Source organism: Bos mutus, chromosome 2 (assembly GCF_027580195.1).
Source record: "Bos mutus isolate GX-2022 chromosome 2, NWIPB_WYAK_1.1, whole genome shotgun sequence".
Classification (NCBI taxonomy): domain Eukaryota; kingdom Metazoa; phylum Chordata; class Mammalia; order Artiodactyla; family Bovidae; genus Bos; species Bos mutus.
Genome location: NC_091618.1, coordinates 97,786,028 through 97,810,464, shown reverse-complemented (window position 1 = coordinate 97,810,464; position 24,437 = coordinate 97,786,028). Strand labels below are relative to the sequence as shown.

Below are 24,437 nucleotides of genomic sequence, written 5' to 3'. Positions count from 1 at the left end.
TGGTCCATAGGGTTGCAAAGAGTCACACATGACTGAAGCAACTGAGTGAGCAATATTTGTTTTTAAGAATATGAATATATTTTCAATGCTAAAATATTGGAATATATGCATACAAATCCAGACTTTGAACTTCTTTTGAAAAATTGGAATAATTTCCTTGCTGTCCAAGGGACTCTCAAGAGTCTTGTCCAACACCACAGTTCAAAAGTATCACAAGCATGAACTGTGGTTTGGAGAAGACTCTTGAGAGTCCCTTGGACAGCAAGGAGATCAAACCAGTCAATCCTAAAGGAAATCAGTCCTGAATATTCATTGGAAGGACTCATGCTGAAGCTGAAGTTCCAATACTTTTGCCACCTGATGCAAAGAACTGACTCATTGGAAAAGACCCTGATGCTGGGGAAGATTGAAGGCAAGAGAAGGGGAAATAGAGGATGAGATGGTTGGACGGCATCATCGACTCGATGGATATGAATTTGAGCAAGCTCCAGGAGTTGGCGATGGACGTGGAAGCCTGTCGTGCTGCAGTCCAGGGGGTCTGCAGGTATCCAACTGAGCAACTGAACTGAACTGAATTACTTAGGAGTTCCTTTCTTTGTGGCAACAACTGTCTAAAGTCAAAAGCCACTGCCTCCCTTATGTGACTTTAAGTGGAGCATGTGCCTGTCAATATGGGTCGCTTCCCAACCACCACTTGGGTATTTTACACCCACCCTCCTTTTCTCACTTTTGCTACTTACCTGACTCCAACAGATATTTGAACTTAAGTCTCTGCTGGAGACAATGGGGAACCTTTGAAAAGCTAGGTGAAAGAGGAGAGTGAAAATGCTGGCTTAAAACTCAACATTCAAAAAATTGAGATCACGGCATCTGGTCCCATTACTTCATGGCAAATAGATGAGAAAACAATGAAAACAGTGACAGACTTTCTTTTCTTGGGCTCCAGAATCACAGCAGATGGTGACTGCAGCCTTCAAATTAAAGGACACTTGCTCCTTGGAAGAAAAGCTGTGACAAACCTAGATAGTGTATTAAAAAGCAGAGACATTTCATTACTTTGCCGACAAAGGTCTATATAGTCAAAGTTATAGTTTTTCCAGTAGTCCTGTATGGAAGTAAGAGTTGGACCATGAAGAAAGCTGAGCACTGAAAACTGATGCTTTTGAACTGTGGTTCTGGAGAAGACTCTTGAGAGTCCTTTGGACAGCAAGATCAACCCAGTCAATCCTAAAGGAAATCAGTCCTGAATATTCACTGGAAGGACTGATGTTGAAGCTGAAGCTCGAATACTTTGGCCACCTGGTGAAAAGAGCCAACTCATTGGAAAAGACCCTGATTCTGGGAAAAATTGAAGGCAGGAGAAGGGGACAAAGAGGATGAGATGGCTGGATGGCATCACTGACTTAATGGACATGAGTTTGAACAAGTTCTGGGAGATAGCGAAGGACAGGAAGCCTGGCATGCTGAAGTCCAAGGGGTCACAAAGAATTGGACACAACTGTGCGACTGAAAAACAACAACCACAAAAGTGGAGTAACATCAGATTTCTCATTATAAAGATTATTCAGTAAAGATGTGGGAAATTGATTGATATGGGATAAATCTGAATGTGGGGAGTCCAGTTAGGACTAATTCTCAAAGTTGAGGAATGAGATGATCAAAGTTTAACTGAACTTTGTAGCTCTGGGACTGGAGGTGAGATAAGGGAGTCTAGATTTATTAAGAAGGATTTAGTGACAGAGTGTGAAGGATATTGGAGAGAAAGGGGTCTAGAGTGGCTCTTGGCTTGGGCAACTGGGTATGTCTATGATGCCACCAACTTAGCTAAGGAGTAAGGTTCTGAGGGAAGGATAGTGATTCTGTCTTTAATGTATTGCTTTTAGAGGGCTGTAGATTACCCAACAGGCATTTGGCAAAATGGATCTAGAGCCATGGATTTGGGAGTTATAAGCCCATTCATGGTACTGCAGGCCCAATGGGCTGAGTGAGAAGCAAAAAAACCAAAACGGAAACCCTGGGAACATCAGAGGTGGATCCAGCTAGCTGATGAAGATGTATAATCAGTATTATTAATTCTGACATGATACTAACTCTTAAACATGCTTTTATTCAATTACAAATTAGAGATATTTTCTTATTAATTTCACAGAGTATGTCTCAATTTAAGTGCTAATGGCAATATTATTCAAGGATTAGAATCTCTGTCTATGTGAGGCAGAGAAGGTACATGACAGGAATTACACATGAGAAACCTGGAATGCCATAATTCACTGGACTCCTGTGGAAAGACAAAATAGCTTTAAATGTAAAAAATCCCCAAGACATTTGCACATAATGGTGTTTAGAATTGTTGGTCAGTTACATTAGCTCTGTAATGACAGATAGGATCTTTTTTTTTTTCTAGCTGGGAGTAATTATCTGGAGGCAGGAAACTTGCAATAGAACATAGACATAAAAGACCAAATTCAAATTTCTAAATCTCCTAGCATAAGTGGCAATTAGATTCATACCATCATGCTTCATATCTTCTGCTGAATATGTTTTTATGAATTAGGACAGAGTTGTTTCCTTGGTTGAATAGTATAGAATTTTATATAGGGGGTCAGAGCTATTCCTTCAAGAAACATATACAGAGTAAGTAATTTGAAGATTGGAGAAATTGGAACTGCAAAGGAGTTGTCATTTAGAAGCAAAACTGGTTAAATATAACCAAATATAAGATAAATGAATTAAAAAGAATGTACACTGTTTTAGTGTTTATCTGTTCAGACCATTCATTTCAGAGATTTACCAAGACTTTATGGAGAAGAACAAGGTTTCCCATCTTCACAAACACCTCATGCTGTAGTATCAGTACAGCAATCTGCCTCTTTCTTAGTATCTATTTGGAAAAAGTTCAAGATAATGGGATTTATTATCTTGTGACTGCTCAGAAAATTGATGTGTGTAACTTCCATTAGCATTTTTAGGGATAATCTGGGTGAGGCCCCTTTGCATTCATATAGTATTCAAAAGCAGAGACATTACTTTGCCAACAAAGGTCCGTCTAGTCAAGGCTATGGTTTTTCCAGTAGTCATGTATGGATGTGAGAGTTGGACTGTGAAGAAAGCTGAGCACTGAAGAATTGATGCTTTTGAACTGTGGTGTTGGAGAAGACTCTTGAGAGTCCCTTGGACTGCAAGGAGATCCAACCAGTCCATTCTGAAGGCCATCAGCCCTGGGATTTCTTTGGAAGGAATGATGCTAAAGCTGAAACTCCAGTACTTTGGCCACCTCATGCGAAGAGTTGACTCATTGGAAAAGACTCTGATGCTGGGAGGGATTGGGGGCAGGAGGAAAAGGGGACAACAGAGGATGAGATGGGTGGATGGCATCACCGACTCGGTGGACGTGAGTTTGAGTGAACTCCGGGAGTTGGTGATGGACAGGGAGGCCTGGCATGCTGCGATTCATGGGGTTGCAAAGAGTTGGACATGACTGAGTGACTGAACTAAACTGAACTGAACAGAATGGTCCCCTTAATTTTTCATCTTGTCTTTTATCTTTCCCTCCTCTCTTTTCTCCTATTGCTTCCCTCTGTCCACCAAGAAGATATTGCTTATTTTTTCTGATATGTTTTGACTGTTCTTTCTGAAGAAAGGCATTCAGGCAATACACATATATCAACATGCACTATATCTAGTTTGAAATATTTATTGCTGAATAACATCCTAAGTGAATGGGGTTCTGCTGATGATAATGGAAGTCACTTTCTTTTATGATTTTTCCCAGTTAATCTTCTTGTGATCTCTGCTTGACTTCTATTCATGGCCCCTTTTTATAGGTAAGATGTAATAAGTTTGAGTGAACGGATTAAAAGTACTGCCAAGTTCTTTGAATTATTTCTGTTGAATTATTCTGTTGTTGATTCTGTGCTATATCTAGAAAGAACTGTGTTGATGGAAAGAAAAACACTCTCACTGAAGGCTTCCTATTTGGGTCCTATGAGTTAGGAATCCATAAACTGTAATCACTTTTATCACACTCCATAATAACTTTCCCTAATTTTTATTCTCAGCACTGGTCTTCATTTCATAGCTCCAAAATCATCTTATTCTCATAAAAAAAGACTATTTCAGTGATTACTAATCCATAAGTATTTCTCTTGAGGCTCTGTTCATTAAAATAATAACTCTAAGAGAAAAATATCAGAGCTTGAGGTGTATGATTATGCTAGTATAAACTTGTGAATTTAAGAATAACTTACTAATACTTATTTACATTATATAATATATACTCCCACTTTCTCCCTCTAGACAGCAAACCATCCTAATTACAGGAAGGGGTTCTAGGTAACTTTTTCTCTCTTCTGTAATCTATTTCACTTGCATTAATTAGGCAAATGCCTTGTTAGGCAAATGTACTACATACTTTATTTGTATTTTATTTTTAACCATAGACCAAGATAAAAAAAAATCTGAATTGCAGAATCAGAAGTGTAGTCATTTCTTGGGTTGATGGCTTTATGGAAAATCCCTGATACTGAAGTTAAATTTAGGGCTCAGCATAAAGTTATCTCAACTTTCTTGCAAGATGTTGTTAGATCACAGATATCTTTAATAATAACTTTTAGTGTTGCAGAAGATTTTATAGATTATAAAAATTGTGTAAACCTTGACCTCAGAATATAAGGAGCATATAATCTAGTTGGGAAAAGTAGTATGTGCCTGTGAAATGGCTAATAAATAAAACCTTTTTTCCACCTTTTTAACAATTGAAATATAACTGACATATAACTTTGTATTAATTTTAGGCAAATAGTATAATTTGAAATATTTATGTATTGTGGGAAATGATTACCTCAGTAAGTTTAGGTTAACATTCACCACCACACATAATTATTATATTTTTCTCTTATGATGAGAACTCTTAAGATTTACCCTCTCAGAAACTTTCAAACATGCAAAACAGAATTGTAAACTATTGCCCAGTCCTAGGGGTATAATGCACAGTCACTATGCAGTGTATTGTACCCCTAGGACTTATAACTGAAAGTTTGTGCCTTGACCTGCTTTACCCGTTTTGACTACCTCCCTCTGTCTTTGGCAACCACCAATCTGTTCTCTGTATCTAAAAGTTCATTTTTGGGGGTTTGTTTTTTGTTTGATTCCACATGTGAGATCATATAGTATTTGTCTTTGACTTATTTCCCTTGGCATAATACCCTTAAGATCTATACATGTTGTTGGAAGTTGTAGGATTTCTTCTTTTTACCACTGAATAATATTCCCGTGTATATGTGTACCACATTTTCTTTCTCCATTCATCTGTCAGTGGACACTTGGGTTGTTTCCATGTCTCGGCTATTATAAATAATGCTGCAGTGAAGTTGCGAGTGCAGATATCTTTCAAGATATTGATTTCATTCCCATTGGATAAATACACAGAAGTGGAATTGCTGGATTATATGATAGTTCTGTGTTTAATTTTTTGAGGATCCTCCATACTGTTTTCCACCATGGCTGCACCAATTTACAGTCCCACCAACAGTGCAAAAGGGTTTCCTTTTCTTCACATCCTCACCAACACTCATTATTTCTTATCTTTTTGATGAAAGCCATTCTTGTTCATTTACCAAAGAAATATTCATTGAGCATCTACTTTGGAGGAGGCACTGTCCCAGCAGTGGGTTAGAAAGTAAATAAGGCCAAATATCTGTTCTCATGGAGTTTAAAGTCTAGGGAGAAACACTGTTAAGAAAATAAATCAACTGACCAATAATAAAATGTTTTCCAGTTTTATTGAGAAACAATTGACGTACCTCACTTATAAGTTTAAGATGTACAGCATGATGGTTTGATTTATATTTATTGGAAGTGATTACCACAGTAGGTTTAGTTGACATCATCTCACATAGATATGAGAAAAACAAAATCCTCCTTTTGTTGAGAACTCTTAGGGTAACAAGATAATTTTTTATAGTGTAAGTGGAATGAAAGTAAAGCAAGATGGTTAAAGAGTGTCTGGATGGTATCTATTTTGAGACACATTCATAGATGCACACAAGAGCTGGGGTTGACAAATGGTAGAGAGGATGTTAGGAAGGACAACCCTGAAGGACCTTGAAGAGCAGATGAGCAGGAGTGAGGGTTTCCCAGGCAAAGAGCTGGGACAGAGATAAACATGGATGTGTAGCAGTGGGGCAGAGAGGAAGAGGCAGAGGAAGAGGAAGGCCTGGGCTCTTTGCTTTGGGGAGTAATAGGAAATAAGGTGATATACATGGGGTCAAGTCCACATATGCCTTAAAAGATTGAGTCTTTCTTTGAACAAGGTAATGTCCAAATTGCCATAGAAACTGCTTGAAATGGTGGCAAATGCAAAGCCACCATTATTAGAATCATGTGAAGGGGAGCAAAAATATGTGAAAATTAACCCAAAATACAAATATCTACTGAATTGGTTGAATGAAAATGGTACTGAAGTCAGGAAAGTCAGCTAGAAAACAATAGTAGCAATTGAGGAATATACTGGACATTTGTATAGAAGTTATGCTTTCTTATCTCATTTATTCACCCCTTCGCACGTATTTATTGAGCATCTATTAGGTGTCAGGTGGTGTGTAAGGCACTGGAAATACAGTGATGAGCCAATCAGATGTGGTCCCTTTCTTCATGGAGATCATAGTCTAGTGGGGAAGCGGACCATGGTCATGTAATCAAAGCTGAATGTCTGATTTTAAACTATGACAAGTATGTTGAAAAATAAGCAAGTTATGGGAGCATGCAACTAGGATGGGTGGGTAAAACTCCCCTGACAGACACTGATGCTGAACTTTGGGGCTAAGTATTGAATAGGAGAAGATGTGGAGGATGCAAAGAGAAGGGGAGGATACAAGTGAAAGAAATGGCATGTTCAGCATCCACGTAGATGGAGGAAATGTGGCTTGTTTAGGGATCTGGATGATGACCAGGGCTCCTGGAGCAGAGAGGGTGAGTCAGTTACTGTAATGGGTTTAGGAGTTGGGGCTGCAGATATAGGCAGGGCCAAACTCTGGAGGCTTTGTAGTCCATTGTTGGGAGCTTAGACTTCACCCTAAGAGTGATGGAAATCTTTAAAAGTGTAGGAAGTGAGATGGGGATGTGGGCAGAAAATGAAACCAGCGTGGATGCAGGATGTATTCCAATAGCGCTAGGATGGAAGGCCTGAAGATAGAATCGAATGTAGGTCCAAATGATAGTCAGATGCAGTCTGCAGGACTTGGTAATGGATTATATGTGGAGTGTCAGGGACAGGCAGTGTCAGGATGATTCTTGAGAATCTGGCTTGTGCAAACTGATGATATTTGCACAGCAATCCTGTAAGGTATGTGCTGTTTTTATCCCATTTTACATTATTCTGAAGTTAGAGGTGGTTAAACAATGTGCCCAGGGAGTGCCATTAATAAGTCACAGGGATAGAACTAAATCTCTGGTTTCTGATTTCAAAACCTGGGTTCTCTCATTATGCTTCTCGGTTGACCGCAGAAAGGATGAGGACTGTGGCTTAATGATGGCAGCACAGTAGCTTTGGTCTTTATAGCACATAGTCATAGAATCTCAGCATTGGAAGAGATTATAGAGAATTTACTGCTGTGTTTTTCAAGCTTCTTTCACTGTGACCTACATGAGAAATGTATTTTACATCACAAATGAATATATATATATATACACACACACACAGAGAATGGAAATAATAATTTCCTGAAACAGCATTACTGTAATGACATGAAATGCACTCTTATATTTTCTTCCATAAAAATATGCTAGTTCCCATCCATAAAATTTATTTCATTATCCACTAATGAGTTGTAACCCTTTGTCTGAAAAACTGATTTAGTGCTCTTCATTTTTTGAAGAGGATTTGAGGCCCAGAAATGGGAAATGGTTTCCCTAGATCTCATAGTCAGCAGGCAAGAGATTTCCTGACTGATAACCCCATTTTCTGAGTCTATTATGCAATTTGGCTTTGTCAGCTTTGTAAATATGGTACAATGATGGGTTTGTAAGTTTTGTCCCTTAGGAAAAAATATCTGTTGACAGTTTTTCACTTATTAGCATTTCGTTTGTTTCTTTCTCTGCAAGTCTTATTTTACACTAAGGTTAAGACCCTCTAGGACCCGTTTAAATGAAACTTTGCAAGATTTTATTTGAAAAGAAAAGGACACGAAACAGTCAGATAATAGTGCATAATCATTGAGATTCTCAAAAAGACGAGTAAAAATTCACAGAAAATGGAAAGCAGTTATCAAAGAGAGGTGATCAAAAAATGCACTTATAAAGTCATCCAAGAAACCAAGGGACAATTGTGAAACCAAGAGGAAAAACCAAATCTTTCCACTAAGCAAAAATGCCACGGAGATAACAGGAAGTTTTAATAATGTATGCAAAAGCACAGGTACTGTATTTCATGAAGGTGAAAGTGAAGTCACTCAGTCGTGTCCGACTCTTTGCGACCCCGTGGACTGTAGCCCACCAGGCTCCTCCGTCCATGAGATTCTCCAGACAAGAATACTGGAGTGTTGCCATTTCCTTCTCCATGTTCATGAGAGGAGTTTAAACATAAATGGAACATATAAGATAAAAAAAAAGCTTAGGTAATATTGAAAAATGGTGGGACATTTGGAAAGAATTTAATGAAACTATCAGACTGTTGAAGATTCAATAAAATGAAAATTTGAAGTTTACTCAGCTGTAGAAGCTTATAGGAGCATTTAAGGAGAAGATAGAAAAAGATTTGCTTGACACTTTTTGCACATATCCTCTAACATTGCTAGAAATATAATTCATTATTGAAAATCCTGACAAGGTTTTCTGGATATTTTCCTTGTTTGACAAGCAGAAGTGGCGCTTGGGAATCCTGGAAACACTTATGTTGGGGAAAGCAGGGATTGAGCATCACAGGGTGGAAGAGTCAGAAAATTAACGTGTCTGGAGAGGGTACCTTTCTTTCCAAAGACCTATCCACTGGGGGAGAAAGGGAAATATTGTCCATCTAACTGCCAGGCATAGCCCCAGAGTCTTATCTGTGCATTTACCAATAAATATTTCTTAAACCTTTAAAGTGCTAGATACCATGCAAGACAAATCTGGTCCCTGCCCTTAAGAAGTTTGTAGCCAAGTCTGAGATATGGGCAAGTCCAAGTGGTTCAATGCTGATGTGTGCTGTAATACAAGAGAGGGACAAGATGCTAGGGATGTTGGGAAGAGACACCTGATCTCGACATGGTAAGTTAAGGAAGACTTCTTGGAGCAAATGATGTCTAAGTTTAGGCTTGAGTAGGATAAAGAAAAGTTAGCCAGATGAAGCATGAAGAAGAGAGAGCTTTCTTGTTTCAAGGATTACTTGACACTGTGATTAATGTGTTTACAAAGCATAGGCCCAGCACACAGTAAGCCCTCATATATGGCAGTTTTTAATATTTTATCGTAAGTAATAGACACCGCTCAATAGTACTTTTCCCACATATAAAACAATACACATGATACAATGTTTCTGCAAATAATGGCTGATAGAATTCACAATTAATGTTTAATTGTCTATTATTATTTAACAGGCTCATAAAATGCTGATGTTTGTTCCTCATTGCAATTCATTTTGAATTGCATTCAGTTTTCATTCTGAAAACTACAGAGCATATTGTGGTCTCTCTGTATAAGGAAAATAGAAAATAGAATCGGAATATTAGGACTTAAAGAAACTATAGAAGTCACCTGATCCAGTCGTCCCCTTTAACATGGGAGAAAACTAGGCTAGCCCTTTGCTCAAAGTAACAATGTTGTCAGTTAGTGGCAGCAAGAAGACAAAAAGGCTGGTATTCTGACTAGCACTTTAATCCTCATTTCCTTTATATGGCTTTGCCAACTTCAGAGTTATTTTCAATGCTCTCAGCTTTGATGTAAAATTGTGTTAATATTGTTACCTTGATATTAATTTCCATTATTGCCTTTGAAGTTTACATGGGCTTCATTTTGTGTTTTCCTAGTACTTGATTCATTCTGAAAATATGCATGTTAATTAATTTCCCTTGAACTATTTAACTTTTACGTCAAGAGCAAAGGACATATGTAATACTACTAACCATTTTCATTTTAAATCCTTAATTTATTATTGGCAAAAGATTAATATATTTTAAACTTCATTTGTTCTCTGTTAGGTTAAGGTTTCATTCAAAGACTGTACCTTTGGCAGGAATATTAAACAAAGAATTAAGTAAAGAACTGGAAAAACTTCTGTAGTTAATAATCTAAATAATACTTTACTTATAATGTGCTCCTGACTACCACTGTGGTAATGTTCTTTCCTGGTTGTTATTGCTACACAGTTATGTTCGCATGCTCCATTTAAAGCTATATAATTACCAAACCTTTTAAAATAAAAACCACTAAAATGTTTTCTGGGGTATTCTTCCTTTTGCTCATGGTTTGCTCTTCGGTACTTCAGCTTATTGTGCTTATATTGATTCCTCTGCCCACCTGTCAGCTTTCTTGTTCTTGGACTTGAAAATACCATAATCGGTTGTCATTCTCTCCTCATGGAAAATCCTTTGGCTGCCTCTGTGGGGATCCACTGGGTACAGATTTTTTCAATGGCACCCTTTTCCCAGCGGAGTCTTCACTCTATCTGTTGTGTGTTCCAAAAAGCCCCATTACCTTACCTCCTGGATACTAACTGTTGAAGAGCCTGTTTCTCATTGTCACGATCTCACAACTCCAGCTACTTAGGAGGATATAATGCTAGCTTCAACAATGTTCTCTTCTTCAATTTTCACCTTTTTTTTGTGTGTGTGGGGGAGAGGGGATATAGGTATAATTACAGATGATATTGTGAGTTATTGATTGCAGGTAAACTTCTAACAGTCCCTGTCCACTCTCATGATTCTAATATGAAGTAGAAGCTATTTAGTTTCAAAAGGCTGATGCTGACTTGCTCCAGAGTTTTTGTTCCAGCAATTCATATATGTGTACACAGTTTAACATCTACAACCCATTGGCTTTTGATTGCTCAACTTGCATTTGTTTTATGATTTACAGTGTATGCCCCATTTTAAAAACTACTGCAATCTTCTGGAGAACAGGAAAAACATTGTTTAGACTTGCAAATGACAAGAAGGGTAAACTGGGAGATTAACTGGGGTACCTGAATTTTATTGGTCTGGTTATTCTCTTGCTATACTTACCTTTGGAAACAGAAATCTTGTCCAGTTGTAGGTATTTGCTTATATTTGGCTTCATAAATCATACAACAGTACATGTGCAAAGTCATTCAATGATAATTCCCATAAATTAGTCTTAAGTCAAAAGTGAGTAAAATAGTTTCAAAACACAAACTTTTTTCTATTGAAATTTATAGGAATAGTCCCAGGATTCAGAAAGGCTGAATGTGTACTAATTTTCTTTACATTAGTTCACTGCTTCTCAGGTCTCATTGTCTGAGAACCTTGAGACTACAGTGTTTTATTATACAAATCTCTTTGGACATACATTATATTTTGTGTTTTTTTAAATAAAAATTTTAATACAGAAAAATATACACATATATCTAAAAGTCTGTCATTATTCAACTTCAGCAATTATCAACTTACTAGTCAAATTTTTTTCATCTATACCCTTATCTAGTCTCTCATGCCTATGCAAATACCCATATATCATATCATTTCATCTATATTTTAGTATTTATCTCTAAAATTAAAAAGAATAAACCATTTATAAAGCCTTTATAAAAGCATAACCATACTATGATCACACCTAAAAACTTGAACAGTGTTTCCATAATAGCATCTACTTACTAATCAATATTGAAATATATCTGTTTTTTTTTTATATTAGGTGTATTCAAATCAGAAACTAAAATGGCTGTTTGTTTCCTCTTTGATGTTAAGATTACTCACTGTTTTCAGCTACTGTCAGCCTGATCCATCCATTACTATAACATTTCCTATCAGCTCAGATCAATTTCAGTAGCAAATGATTATCATGAATGAGAACCCATTATTTCGTTACTCATTGCAATAGGGTATATTCTAATGCTATCATTTCTTTTTTATTTATTTGGTTCCATTTAAAAATGTTATTTGGGTAATTTAAATAGGTATTACTTGAGCATCTATCATGTGCTAGCACTCTGCTAGATAGTATAAGGAGAAAACAAAATACCTATATATCATGGCCTCTGCTCGAAATGGAAATAGAAATATTATGCTCAAAATAATTAGAGAACAGTTATGAGTGTGGGTTGGAGAATGTTTAATGGCAGCTATGGGACATGTGCTGGGCCAAGAAGCATTTTATGAAATAGGGGGAAACTGAGGGCATTTCAGGTAGGGGAATAGTTTGGGTCACACCATGAGGCAAAGAACAAAGATGGTGGTATAAAGAAAGGAATGGGAAAAAACCTACCTAGAGACTCCACATTAACAAGGTTAAAGTGGGGCATTAGTTGGAGGTGAAGACAAGCACATTAGATAACAAACAGAGAGGGTGAGGTTGAGAAAGGACAGCAATAGAGTTAGGAGTATAAGGTAGACACAGGAAGCAGGAAGAAGAGAAGTGAGCAGTATCAACTGGTGGAGAAGCAGGGGAGAACAGCGTTATAGCCAAGGAATGAAAGAGTTTTAAACATGAAGAGGTGGTTGACAGAGTTAAATACCACTGTAAAGTTAAAGAAAGGGGGACCAATTCAGGAGGGAGACCCCTGGCAATATTTGACAGGACACTTGATTTTGATATAGCATATTACAGACAGAGGGTAGATAAAGGAAGGAATGATTTGGAAGTAATAGGTTAGGACAGAGGGCATAGATGATCTTATTCTAGGAATAGGGTTCAAAAGAAGAAGGTAAATATGGCCAAGATTATCAGCAGTTGGGGAAACCTAAGTGTTTGAAGACCAAAAGTCTGAATTTCCTTGATATTCCTTCTATTTTGATAAATAGAGCAAAATATATTTTTAGAAAGCAAACTTTGAATAATGAAAGTGCAAAAAGAGCTTAACTAGTTATTTTCGTTCACTATATTTTATGATATTTTATTTACTCAATTTTCATTTCATATATTACCACAGTGAATCATGCTTATATCAAATATATGACAATGATATATTAAACTGAGAATGCTAGTTTCTTCCGTTTCAAAAAAAAAAAAGATTTTCTGCATCTGTCTCCATCTCCTTCCTCTCTGCTTTGTTAGCTATATGTGTACATGGAATGTGTGTTTGCTTTTATTTTGTTAGTTTTATTGGTTTACTGCTCACAAAGATAAGATATGTTTATTATAAAAAAAATTTTTTTAATTCCATGAAATGCTTCTATTCAGAGATAAACAATATTATTATTTTGGTAAACCTCCTTCCAAATCTCTTTCTATGCGTAGATAGATAGATGATATTTTATTTTAATGAGATCATACCATGAGTGTGGTTTTGCACCTGCTTTTTTACATCTAGTAATAGGTTGTAGATATTTTCTGTGTTGATGAATATGGAAATATAGAAACTTTTTCAATGGCAGTCATTACATGATGATGCCATAATTAATTTAAGCCATGTCTTGTTGCCAGACACTTAGATTCTCCATTTGTTCTGTTTAAGCAGCACTGCAATGAACATTCCTATTGGTAATTTGTGCACATGTCCTGTTGATTGTCTTCTTGGAATAACTTCTTCAAAGTGGGGTTATGGGTGAAAGGCTATGTATATTTCATATTGCGATATATATTTACATATTACCCAGTGTTCTCTAGAAGTGCTGTACCAATTATATTTCTACCAATAACACCTATTAGTACCCAGGAAGTTCTTTTAAATGTCTTAATATTTTTCATCTTCATTCAGGCTCATTTTCTTCACTTATAAAAATCAGGATGAAACATATCAGTGATTCTTAAAAGTTTTAGGATATTAAGACCATTTGAAAACTGTTGACTAGAAAGTAGAAATATTGTTCCAGGAAAACACATCTGCAAAAACACAAAACTTTGACATAATATTTATGAGAATTCACAGATCTTTTGAAGTCAAATCACAGACTCTTTAGAATTTCATTCCATGAATCCAAGTGAACAATCTCTGAATCAGGTGATTTTTACAGTTGCTTTCTACACCTTACATACACATCACACACTCATGTGCATGCAGAATTTTAATGTGTCCTTGGAAAATCTTTAATATCGTCTTGATACAAACCCTAGTCTCCTTGTGATCTGTGAAATCACTTGAGTGTATTTATTTATTGGATGAATTTCTATTTATTTCAGGTTCTTCAGTGGCGAGCCCGCCAGGAAGAGATAACAAGACTGGAAATGGAAATCTCTGCCAGAAGAAGAGAAAAGGAAGAGGAGAAAGAGAAACTGTGGAAGAAGAAGGAATTGTTACAAAGAGAAGAGAAGAAAAAAGAGGTATTTATACTGTTGCTGCAAATGTGTGAATGAATATTTAATTGCTTGATTGAGATTTGATTGACCTTGGTCTTTGGCATAGAATCCTCATAGGCAGTTCTTAGAAAGATTCATAAGGTTCTAGGGGAGTCTTGTTTGAATGTATTTGCGCTTCAGAGATTTATGTACATGGAGGAAAACCCACTTTATTGACTTCATAAGCACAAGTACTTGTGATTAGAAGAGATACTATAGATAAAGAAAAGACAAGGTTTGTGGTTGTTGTTAAAGTATGTTCTAAGTAGGGACATGGCAAAGCCAGAGGTACTGGAATAGCATTTTGGTTGACTACAGTACAGCAGAAGACTGTGAAAAGATGTATTTATTGGAAAATACAGTATATTGGGGTCAGTACAATTCATAGAATACCAAAAGTCCCTTTAAAGAATTTACTTCTTGTTTTATTATGTGTTAGATTGTTTGGTTTTTCATACTGACACAAATTCATCATCCTATTTTTGAATGAACATTGGTTTCCCAATCCTCAAAATATTGATTAAAATACTTATTTTTTAAAAGGTATTTTTTATTTTTATTATTTTTGGCTGTACCATGTAGCTTGTTGGATCTTAGTTCTCTGACCAGGGATCAAATCCATGTCCTATGGAGAGGAAGTGTGGAATCCTAACCACTGGACCTCCAGAGAATTCCCCAAAATACTTATTAATAGCTTTAAAATAATTATTTTGACAGCCTGTGGAAGATAAAACATATTTCAGAGGGGATTTAAAAAAATATAGGGTATATATTTAGATATTTTATTGGCCCATATCATAAAAGTGATAGAATTTATAGTAAAGAATACTTTTCTTTAAGGTTTTATGACTTCTGTGGAAATAATTCACAAAAGGCAATTTATGATCAATTCTACAAGATAAAAAAAGGAATTTCCGTTAATCTGTATTGACTTGATCCGGACAATATGTGAAATGTTTTCTTTTAGAGTTGCTTAAAGTGCCAAGAATGACTAATTCATAGTCCTTGATGAATAAATTTTGCTTTATGAACACAGTTGCTATACTTTAAGCTATATGGTCCATTGAAATCATATGAAACTCTTGTCCAAAAGTTTTTCCTTTAAAATTCAACCTGAAGAAAAAAATAACACTGTGGTTTTTTAGCTAAAAGTCAGATTTTCTACATTTTTATAGTTCAGTTATCATTATTCTTGCTTGGTTTGTGCTCTTATGTCAGCAAATTGTTGTAGAGTCAGTATGTGTGAAAAACAACGTGTATAGGAATTATATAATTTTTGAGAAAATGAGCTGCGAAGAAGATGTAATTTACAGTTTGATTTCTAAGAGAGTACATTAAGTGGTTTCATCAAGTCCCCATCAAAAGAGATACTCATAAATATCAACTGTGTTTCAGATAATGTAGGGCTTCCCTGGTGTTTCAGATGATAAAAGAACTTGCCTGAATGCAGAAGACCTGGGTTCGATTCATGGGTTGGGAAGACGTCCTGGAGTAGGAAATGGCAACACACTCCACTATTCATCCCTGGAGAATTCCATGGACAGAGGAGCCTGGTGAGCTACAGTCCATGGGGTCGCAGAGAGTCAGACATGACTGAGCGACTAAAAACAAAAACAAACAGATGTGACCTATACACATTTCTGGATAAAACTTATCAATTCCAGCATTTGCTGTTATAAAACTATAGTATTGGAAAAGTATATTCTTAGAGATTTGTCATCTACCTTCATAAAACTTCCTTTCTATAAATTAGTATGACCATGAAAGGATGTATTTTTAAACATTAGCTTGCATGTAGTGTTATTTTAAGTGCCATACACAGACACAGCTGAAATGCCAGGCTGGATGAATCACAAGCTGGAATCGAGATTTCTGTGGGAATATCAACACATATATGCAGATGATACCACTCTAATGGCAGAAAGCCAAGAGAAACTAAAGAGCCTCTTGATGAGGGTAAAAAATGACAGAAAAAAACTGGCTTAAAACTCAATATTCAAAAAATGAATATCATGGCATCTAGTCCCATCTTTTCATGGAAAGTAGATGTGGAAAAAACGGGAACAGTAACAGATTTTATTCTCCTGGACTCCAAAATCACTGTAGACAGTTACTGCAGCCATGAAATTAAAAAAACTCTTGGTCCTTGGAAGAAAAGCTATGACAAACCTAGACAGCATATTAAAAAGCAGAGACATCACTTTGCCAACAAAAGTCTATCTAGTCAAAGCTTTGGTTTTTCCAGTAGTCATGCATGGATGTGAGAGTTGGACCATAAAGAAGGCTGAGCACTGAAAAATTGATGCTTTTGAACTGTGGTACTGGAGAAGACTGTTGAGTGTCCCTTGGACAGCAAGGAGATCAAATCAGTCAATACTAAAGGAAATCAACCCTGAACACTCTTTAGAAGTATTGATGCTGAAGCTGAAGCTCTGATACTTTGGCCACCTGATACGAAGAGCTGAATCACTAGAATAGATCCTGATGCTGGGAAAGATTAAAGGCAGGATGAGAAGGGACGACAGAGGATAAGATGAGATGGGCATGAGTTTGACCAAGCTCCAGGAGATGGTGATGGACAGGGAAGCCTGACATGCTGCAGTCCATTGGGTCTCAAAGAGTCAGACATGACTGAGTGACTGAACTGATCTGGACTGAACTTGGCCTAACACCAAAACAGCAGCAACCACAACAAAGAAAATAGTAATGGAATGAATAATCGAGCTCTAAGTCAAATTCATGGTCAATCTCTTGCAAATGTATGCGACCAAGGTATCTATTTTATTTTTTTTCTTTTAAAAATTACTTCTTAACATTTAGAAAAAAATTGAAGTACAGAGCTTGATGAAATTAAAACAGTACTCATCACCTAACATTGAAATTGTTAAAATTTTTCATTGTTTCATATTTAATTTTATAGATAAAGTTGAAGTCTTCTTTTGAGGACTTTACTCAGTACCATTTTTCTTCTTACCACCCCAGTAGAGTCTTGATCATGAATGTTATTTCTATCTTTCAGACCATCTATTGCTTTTAATACATTTTAATTCTTTTACTTTTTTCATAAATATTTTCACACTGTATCATTCTGCAGCATGTGCTTTTTCATTTAACCATGAATTTTGAGATATAGCCATGTTAGTAGAGGCAGCTAGTTTACTCTTTTAATGGCTATATTATGTTTCACTGTAGAACTAGGTTACCATTTATCCATTCTTTGAGCAGTAGGATGTAAGTTTCTTAAGTTTTGTTCTTGAAACTGTACTGCAGCAGCCACCTGTATATAATGACAGGGGCATGTATGCACAGCTTTCTCTAGGGTATACCTGGGGTGGGAATCACTGTGTTGCAGGATTTGCATGTTTTCAACTTTATAAGACTTTTTTTTACTTCATAAAATATTTAAACTATTCTTTTTGATATTTGCCAATCTGATAAATCCCTTTCATGGACCACAGCCTTGTCGTGGCAAAGAGGCTTACATAACTCAGTGAAGCTATGAAACACATCGGCAGGGCCATCTAAGATGGGTAACTGAAGAATTCTGACAAAATGTGGTCCATTGAAGGAGGAAATGGCAATCCACTCCAGTATTCTTGCCATGAGAGCCCCATGAACAGTATGAAAAAGGCAAAAAGATATGACACCAGAAGATAAGCCCTGCAGGTCAGAATCTGTCCAATATGCTACTGGGGAAGAACAGATGGCAACTACTAATAGCTCCAGAAAAATGAGGTGGCTGGGCCAAAGCAGAAACAATGCTTAGTTGTGGATGTGTCTGGTGAAAGTAAAGTCCGATGCCATATAGAACAATATTGCATAGGAACCTGGAATGCTAGGTCCATGAAGCAAGATAAATTGGACATGATCAAGCAGGAGTTGGCAAGTTTGAACATTGACATCTGAGGAATCAGTGAACAAAAGTGGACTGGAACAGGCAGATTTAATTGAGGTGACCATTATATCTACTAATGTGGGCAAGAATCCCTTAAAAGAAATGGAGTGGCCCTCATAGTCAACAAAAGAGTCTGAAATGCACTACTTGGGTGCAACTGCAAAAATAACAGAATGATCTCAATTAGTTTCCAAGGCAAACTGTTCAATATCACAGTAATCCAAGTCTATGTCCCGACCACTGATGCTGAAGATACTGATGCTGACTGGTTTTGTGAAGACCTACAAGACCTACAAATAACACCAAAAAAAAGATGTATCTTTGATCATAGGGTATTGGAATGCAGAAGCAGGAGATCAAGAGATACCTGTTTGGAGTAACAGGCAAGCTTGACCTTAGAATACAAAATAAAGCAGAGCTTAGGCTAACAGAGTTTGTCAAGAGAACACAAGGGTCTTAGCAAACACGCTTTTCCAACAACCTGAGAGATGACTCTACAAATGAACATCATCAGATAGTCAAAACCGAAATCAGACTATGTTCTTTGCAGCTAAAGATGGAGAAACTCTATACAGTCAGTAAAAATAAGACCTGAAGCAGACTGTCACTCAGATCATAAGTTCCTTATTGCAAAATTCAGGCTTAAATGGAAGAAATTAGGGAAAAACATTAGGCCATTCAGATATGATCTATATCAAATCCCTTATGATTATACAGTGGAGGTGATGAATAGATTCAAGGAATTAGATTTGGTAGACAGAATGTCTGAAAAACTATGAAAGAAAGTTAGAACATTGTACAGGCGGTGGTGACCAAAACCATTTCAAGAAAAAAGAAATGCAAGAAGGCAAAGTGATTGTCTGAGGAGGCTTTACAGATAGCTGAGGAAAGAAGAGAGCAAAAGATGAGGGAGAAAAGGAAAGATTATTCCCGACTGAATGCAGAGTTCCAGAATAGCGAGGAGAGATTAGAAGGCCTTCTTAAATGAACAATGCAAAGAACTTGAGGAAAACAATAGATTGGGGAGGACTAGAGATCTCTTCAAGAAAACTGGAGATATCAAGGGAACGTTTCATGCAAGGATAGGCACAATAAAGAACAGAAAATGTAAGGACCTAACAGAAGCAGAAGAGATTAAGAGGAGGTGGCAAGAGTACACAGAAGAGCTATACAAAAAAGATCTTAATGACTTGGATAACCACAATGGTGTGGTCACTCAACTAGAGCTGGACATCCCAGAGTGAGGTCAAGTGGATCTTAGGAAGCATTACTACAAAGAGAGCTAGTAGAGGTGATAGAATTCCAGCTGAGCTATTTAAAATTCTAAGAGACGATGCTGTTAAAGTGCTGCACTCAACATGTCAACAAATTTGGAAAACTCAGCAGTGGCCACAGAAGATTGGAAAAAGTCAGTTTTCATTTCAATCTGAAAGAAGTTCAATGCCAAAGAATGTTCAAACTACCATACAGTTGTGCTCATTTCACATGCTAGTAAGGTTATGCTTAAAATCTTTCAAGCTAGGCTTTAGCAGTACATGAATTGAGAACTTCCAGTACAAGCTACGGAGAAGGCAATGGCACCCCACTCCAGTACTTTTGCCTAGAAAATCCCATGGACAGAGGAGCCTGGTAGGCTGCAGTCCATGGGGTCGCTAGAGTTGGACACGACAGAGAGACTTCACTTTTATTTTTTCACTTTCATGCATTGGAGAAGAAAATGGCAACCCACTCCAGTGTTCTTGCCTGGAGAATCCCAGGGATGGGGAACCCTGGTGGGCTACCATCTATGGGGTCGCACAGAGTCGGACACAACTGAAGCGACTTAGCAGCAGCAGCAGTGGTACTAGCTATGTTTAGAAAAGGCAGAGGAACCGGAAATCAAATTGCCAACATTTGTAAATTATGGAAAAAGCAAGTGAGCTCCAGAAAATCACATCTACTTCTGCTTCATTGACTGTGCCAAAGCCTTTGACTGTGTGGAGCACAACAAACTGTGGACAGTTTTTAAAGAGATGGGAATACCAGACCACCTTACCTATCTCCTGAGAAACCTGTATGCGGGTTAAGAAGAAACAGAACTGGACATGAAAGAGCTGACTGGTTCAAAACTGGGAAAGGAGTACATCAAGGGGTATTCCTACTGTGAAGGACAGGGAAGCCTGGCGTGCTGCAGTCTATGGGGTTGCAAAGAGTCGCACTGAACAACAGCAGAAGAATCGGACAAAAGGGAACAGTATGTCAGTGTTTTAAATTGGATTCCCCTGGTCACCTGTGAGATGGCAAATCTCATGTTTTTATTGAGCTGTTTTCTTCCTCTGTGAATTGCTTATTCATGCTTCTTGTCCATTTGTCTATTTTTCCTTTATTTAATCTGTTGGTGATCTTTATAAATTCTTGGTACTATTTCTTTCTATCAGTTACATGAGTTGCAAATATTTTCTTTTGTTGGTCATTGGCCTATAAATTTGCCTCCATGTCTTTAGTTTCATGGAAAGTTAAAATGATCAAATAATCCAAGTTCTTAAACTTTTCCTTTGAGAATCATGCTTTTGTGTATAAACTATGACCTGGTAGTCAGAACATCTCTGTGGAGAGCTTTGCTGTTTGCCTCTGCTAAGGGCAGGGCCCTGTGTATTTTACTGGCCCCACACCGGTTTGTGTACAGTATTAACTTTGAGACTTGGGACCCATGGTGTGAGCTGGGAGTGGGTGTTGATTTGGCACTCCTGTACAGCACCGTGGGCTCTGCACTTGACCCTTTTCCTCCTCTGGTCCCAAGCAGAAAATTAGCTCCCTGTCTCTCCTGGGGAGAGTTTATGACTTAGCTAGTTTGCACTGTATGTATGGACAAGTCCTACATGACTTCTTGGCTCTTCGTAGGTAGCTGGTTCCTAACTCATGTGCACAGGTCCCACACCTATTATTAAAAACTGAGCCATTAGCTTCTCAGATGTATCTCAGGTCCAGCTCTCCCCAAGAGTCACTTGGCTTTGGCTCCTTCTTACTGCTCTGACTTTGAGTTCCATCTTTATTTTCAGCACTGAGGTACTGACTGTGTGTGTGTGGTTGTGGTATGCTGCTGCTGCTGCTGCTAAGTCGCTTCAGTTGTGTCCGACTCTGTGCGACCCCATTGATGGCAGCCCACTAGGCACCTCCGTCCTTGGGATTCTCCAGGCAAGAACACTGGAGTGGGTATAGTTTGTTTAAAATTTCTGTGTTTAAAGTGGTAAAGGAGATTTCTGTGTCAACTCAGACATACTGACCAAGTTTCTGACGATCTTTATATATTCGAACCACAAATATAGATTTTCTTTAACTGTTTTTTTAACGTTGGAGACAAATTTTAGCTCTTCAGTATTTAATAGAATAGTGAAAGTTGCTCAGTAGTGTCCAACTCTTTGCGACCCCATGAACTATACAGTCCATGGAATTCTCCAGGCTAGAATATTGAAGTGGGTAGCCTTTCCCTTCTCCTGGAAGCTTGGCAGAAAACTCCCCATAGGCAACCTCCCCTTGACTTGAGACTGGCTGCTTTGTTACCTGGTGTTCTTTCTCTCCTCATCTACTGTTTCAATTCCTGACATATCTTCTTAAAAGACAGCAGCAACAGAAGTAGAGATACTAGTTCAGTTCAGTTTAGTCACTCAGTAATGTCCGACTCTTTGCAACCACATAGACTGCAGCATGCCAGGCTTCCCTGTCCATCACCAACTCCTGGAACTTGCTCAAACTCATGCCCATCTAGTTGGTGACGCCATCCAACCATCTCATCCTCTTTTGTCCCCTTCTCCTCCTGTCTTCAGTCTTTCCCAGCATCAGTGTCTTTTCCAATGAGTCAGTTCTTTGCAGCAAGTGGCCAAAGTATTGGAGCTTCAGCTTCAGCATCAGTCCTTCCAATGACTATTCAGGATTGATTTCCTTTAGGATGGACTGGTTGGATCTCCTTGCTGTCCAAGGGTCTCTCAAGAGTCTTCTCTGACACCACAGTTCAAAAGCGTCAGTTCTTCAGTGCTCAGCTCACATCCATACACGACTACTGGAAAAACCATAGCTTTGACTAGCTGGACCTTTGTCGGCAAAGTAATGTCTTTGCTTTTTAATATGCTGTCTTGGTTGGTCACAGCTTTTCTTCCAAGTTGTAAGCATCTTTTAATTTCATGGCTGCAGTCACCATCTGCCGTGATTTTGGAGCCCAAGAAAATAAAGTCTGTCACTGTTTCTATTGTTTCTCCATCTATTTGCCATGAAGTGATGGGACCAGATGCCATGATCTTCGTTTTTTGAATGTTGAGTTTTAAGCCAGCTTTTTCACTCTCTTTCACTTTCATCAAGAAGTTCTTTAGTTCCTCTTTGTTTTCTGCTATAAGGATGGTGTCATCTGCATATCTGAGGTTATTGATATTTCTCCCGGAAATCTTGATTCCAGCTTGTGCTTCATCTAGCCCGGCATTTCTCATGATGTACTCTGCATACAAGTTAAATAAGTGGGGTGACAATATACAGCCTTGATGTACTCCTTTCCTAATTTGGAACCAGTCTGTTGTCCTCTGTTCAGTTCCAACTGTTGCTTTTTAACCTGCATACAGATTTCTCAGGAGGCAGGTCAGGTAGTCTGGTATTCCCATCTCTTTAAGAATTTTCCAGTTTGTTTTGATCCACACAGTCAAAGGCTGTAGTGTAGTCTATAAAGTAGAAGTAGATGTTTTTCTGGAGTTCTCTTGCTATTTCTATGATCCAGTGGATGGTTGGCAATTTGATCTCTGATTCTTCTGCCTTTTCTAAATCCAGGTTGAATATCTAGGATTTCTTGGTTCACATACTGTTGAAGCCTAGCTTGAAGAATTTTGACTGCTACTTTGCTAGCATATGAGATGAGTGTAATCGTGCAGTAGTTTGAACATTCTTTGTCATTGCCTTTCTTTGGGATTGAAATGAAAAAAAGAGATACAATGCCATGTGTAAAACCTTATCTTAGAATTCCTGAACAAGCAATCACCTTTATACTAATTCTTCTTCCCAGTATTTGTCTGTTAGGAAATAATAGTGTATTTTTGCTAGAATAACATAATTTGTATCCAGTATTAAAATTTATCCTGGTAGGTGCCTAGCTCCTTGCAAATGTACATTTACTATTAGTAGATCACTTTTTTCCTTCTGTGCTTTAAAAATCTAGTTTAACATTATATTCATGGTTCTCATAGTTATATCTCAAGACCCAAGGATAATTTTGATGCAGAAGCTGTTAGGTGATAAAGATGCTTTTTTCAGAAGCATGTCTCCACTTTGAAATTATCATGGCAAAATCAAGAGATGATGTCTTTCAATAAACCAGCCCTAGGAGCTATTGTAAAAATCAAGTTTATCATGTTAGATAAACCTCAAAATGCTTGACCTGTAGTATTGGTCCCAGAACCACCCTTTCACTGCATGTGACTATTTGGATGGCTTGAATAACAAAAAAATTGCTCTGTATCACAGCATCTTTGGAGATCTTACTGCTGCATAATGCCTGGCATTCTATGGGATCCAAGGCAAGGATAGTTTTAACCTTGTGCCCAAAATGGAGATTTTTAAGCAAGGCTCACATAAAAAGGAAACACATTCTTTCTTTGATTTATTGTGTCACAGTTCTCTCCCTATTTTCACCAACTCTGAATCCAGCTTTGAAACCACTCATATCGCACAACTGAGTGGTGGGGGACATAGTCAGAAAAATCAGAATGACTCTACTGGCCATGTGACCTTTAGCCTTATCTCAGAGGTATTTCTGGGGGACCTCAAGGGACATCGCACCAGTAAATACCAGTAGACCCAGTCTTCAGTAGAACCTCAGCACTTGGGTGCTTCCCCTTGTCCTCAAGTGACCTGGAAAATACTCAGAATTATACTCATCTGAGAGATAACTGAGAAGAGAGGAAAAAGTCTAAAACAAGAATGGTAGGCTGTCTTAATCAGAATGGATGCTAGAGATCTGGAACAGTGTTGCTTCTCAGAAGATTAAGAACCACGGGCTTAGGAGGGAATCCAGAGCACATTCAGATCAAAACCAGTCTCTCTTTGTGAGAATTTATGGTTTCTCATGAGAATATGTGCTCAGTTGCTTTTGTCATGTCTGACT

General features: G+C 37.7%; 1 protein-coding gene across 1 annotated transcript in view; it reads left to right on the top strand.

Annotated features, from left to right (window-relative positions):
* CCDC148 (coiled-coil domain containing 148) overlaps window positions 1–24,437 on the top strand; it is a 303,432-nt gene that overhangs the window by 180,730 nt on the left and 98,265 nt on the right. The window contains exon 12 of the mRNA XM_070357356.1: window positions 14,269–14,409. Coding sequence (XP_070213457.1) covers window positions 14,269–14,409 — 141 coding nt within the window. The remainder of the gene's footprint in view (window positions 1–14,268; window positions 14,410–24,437) is intronic.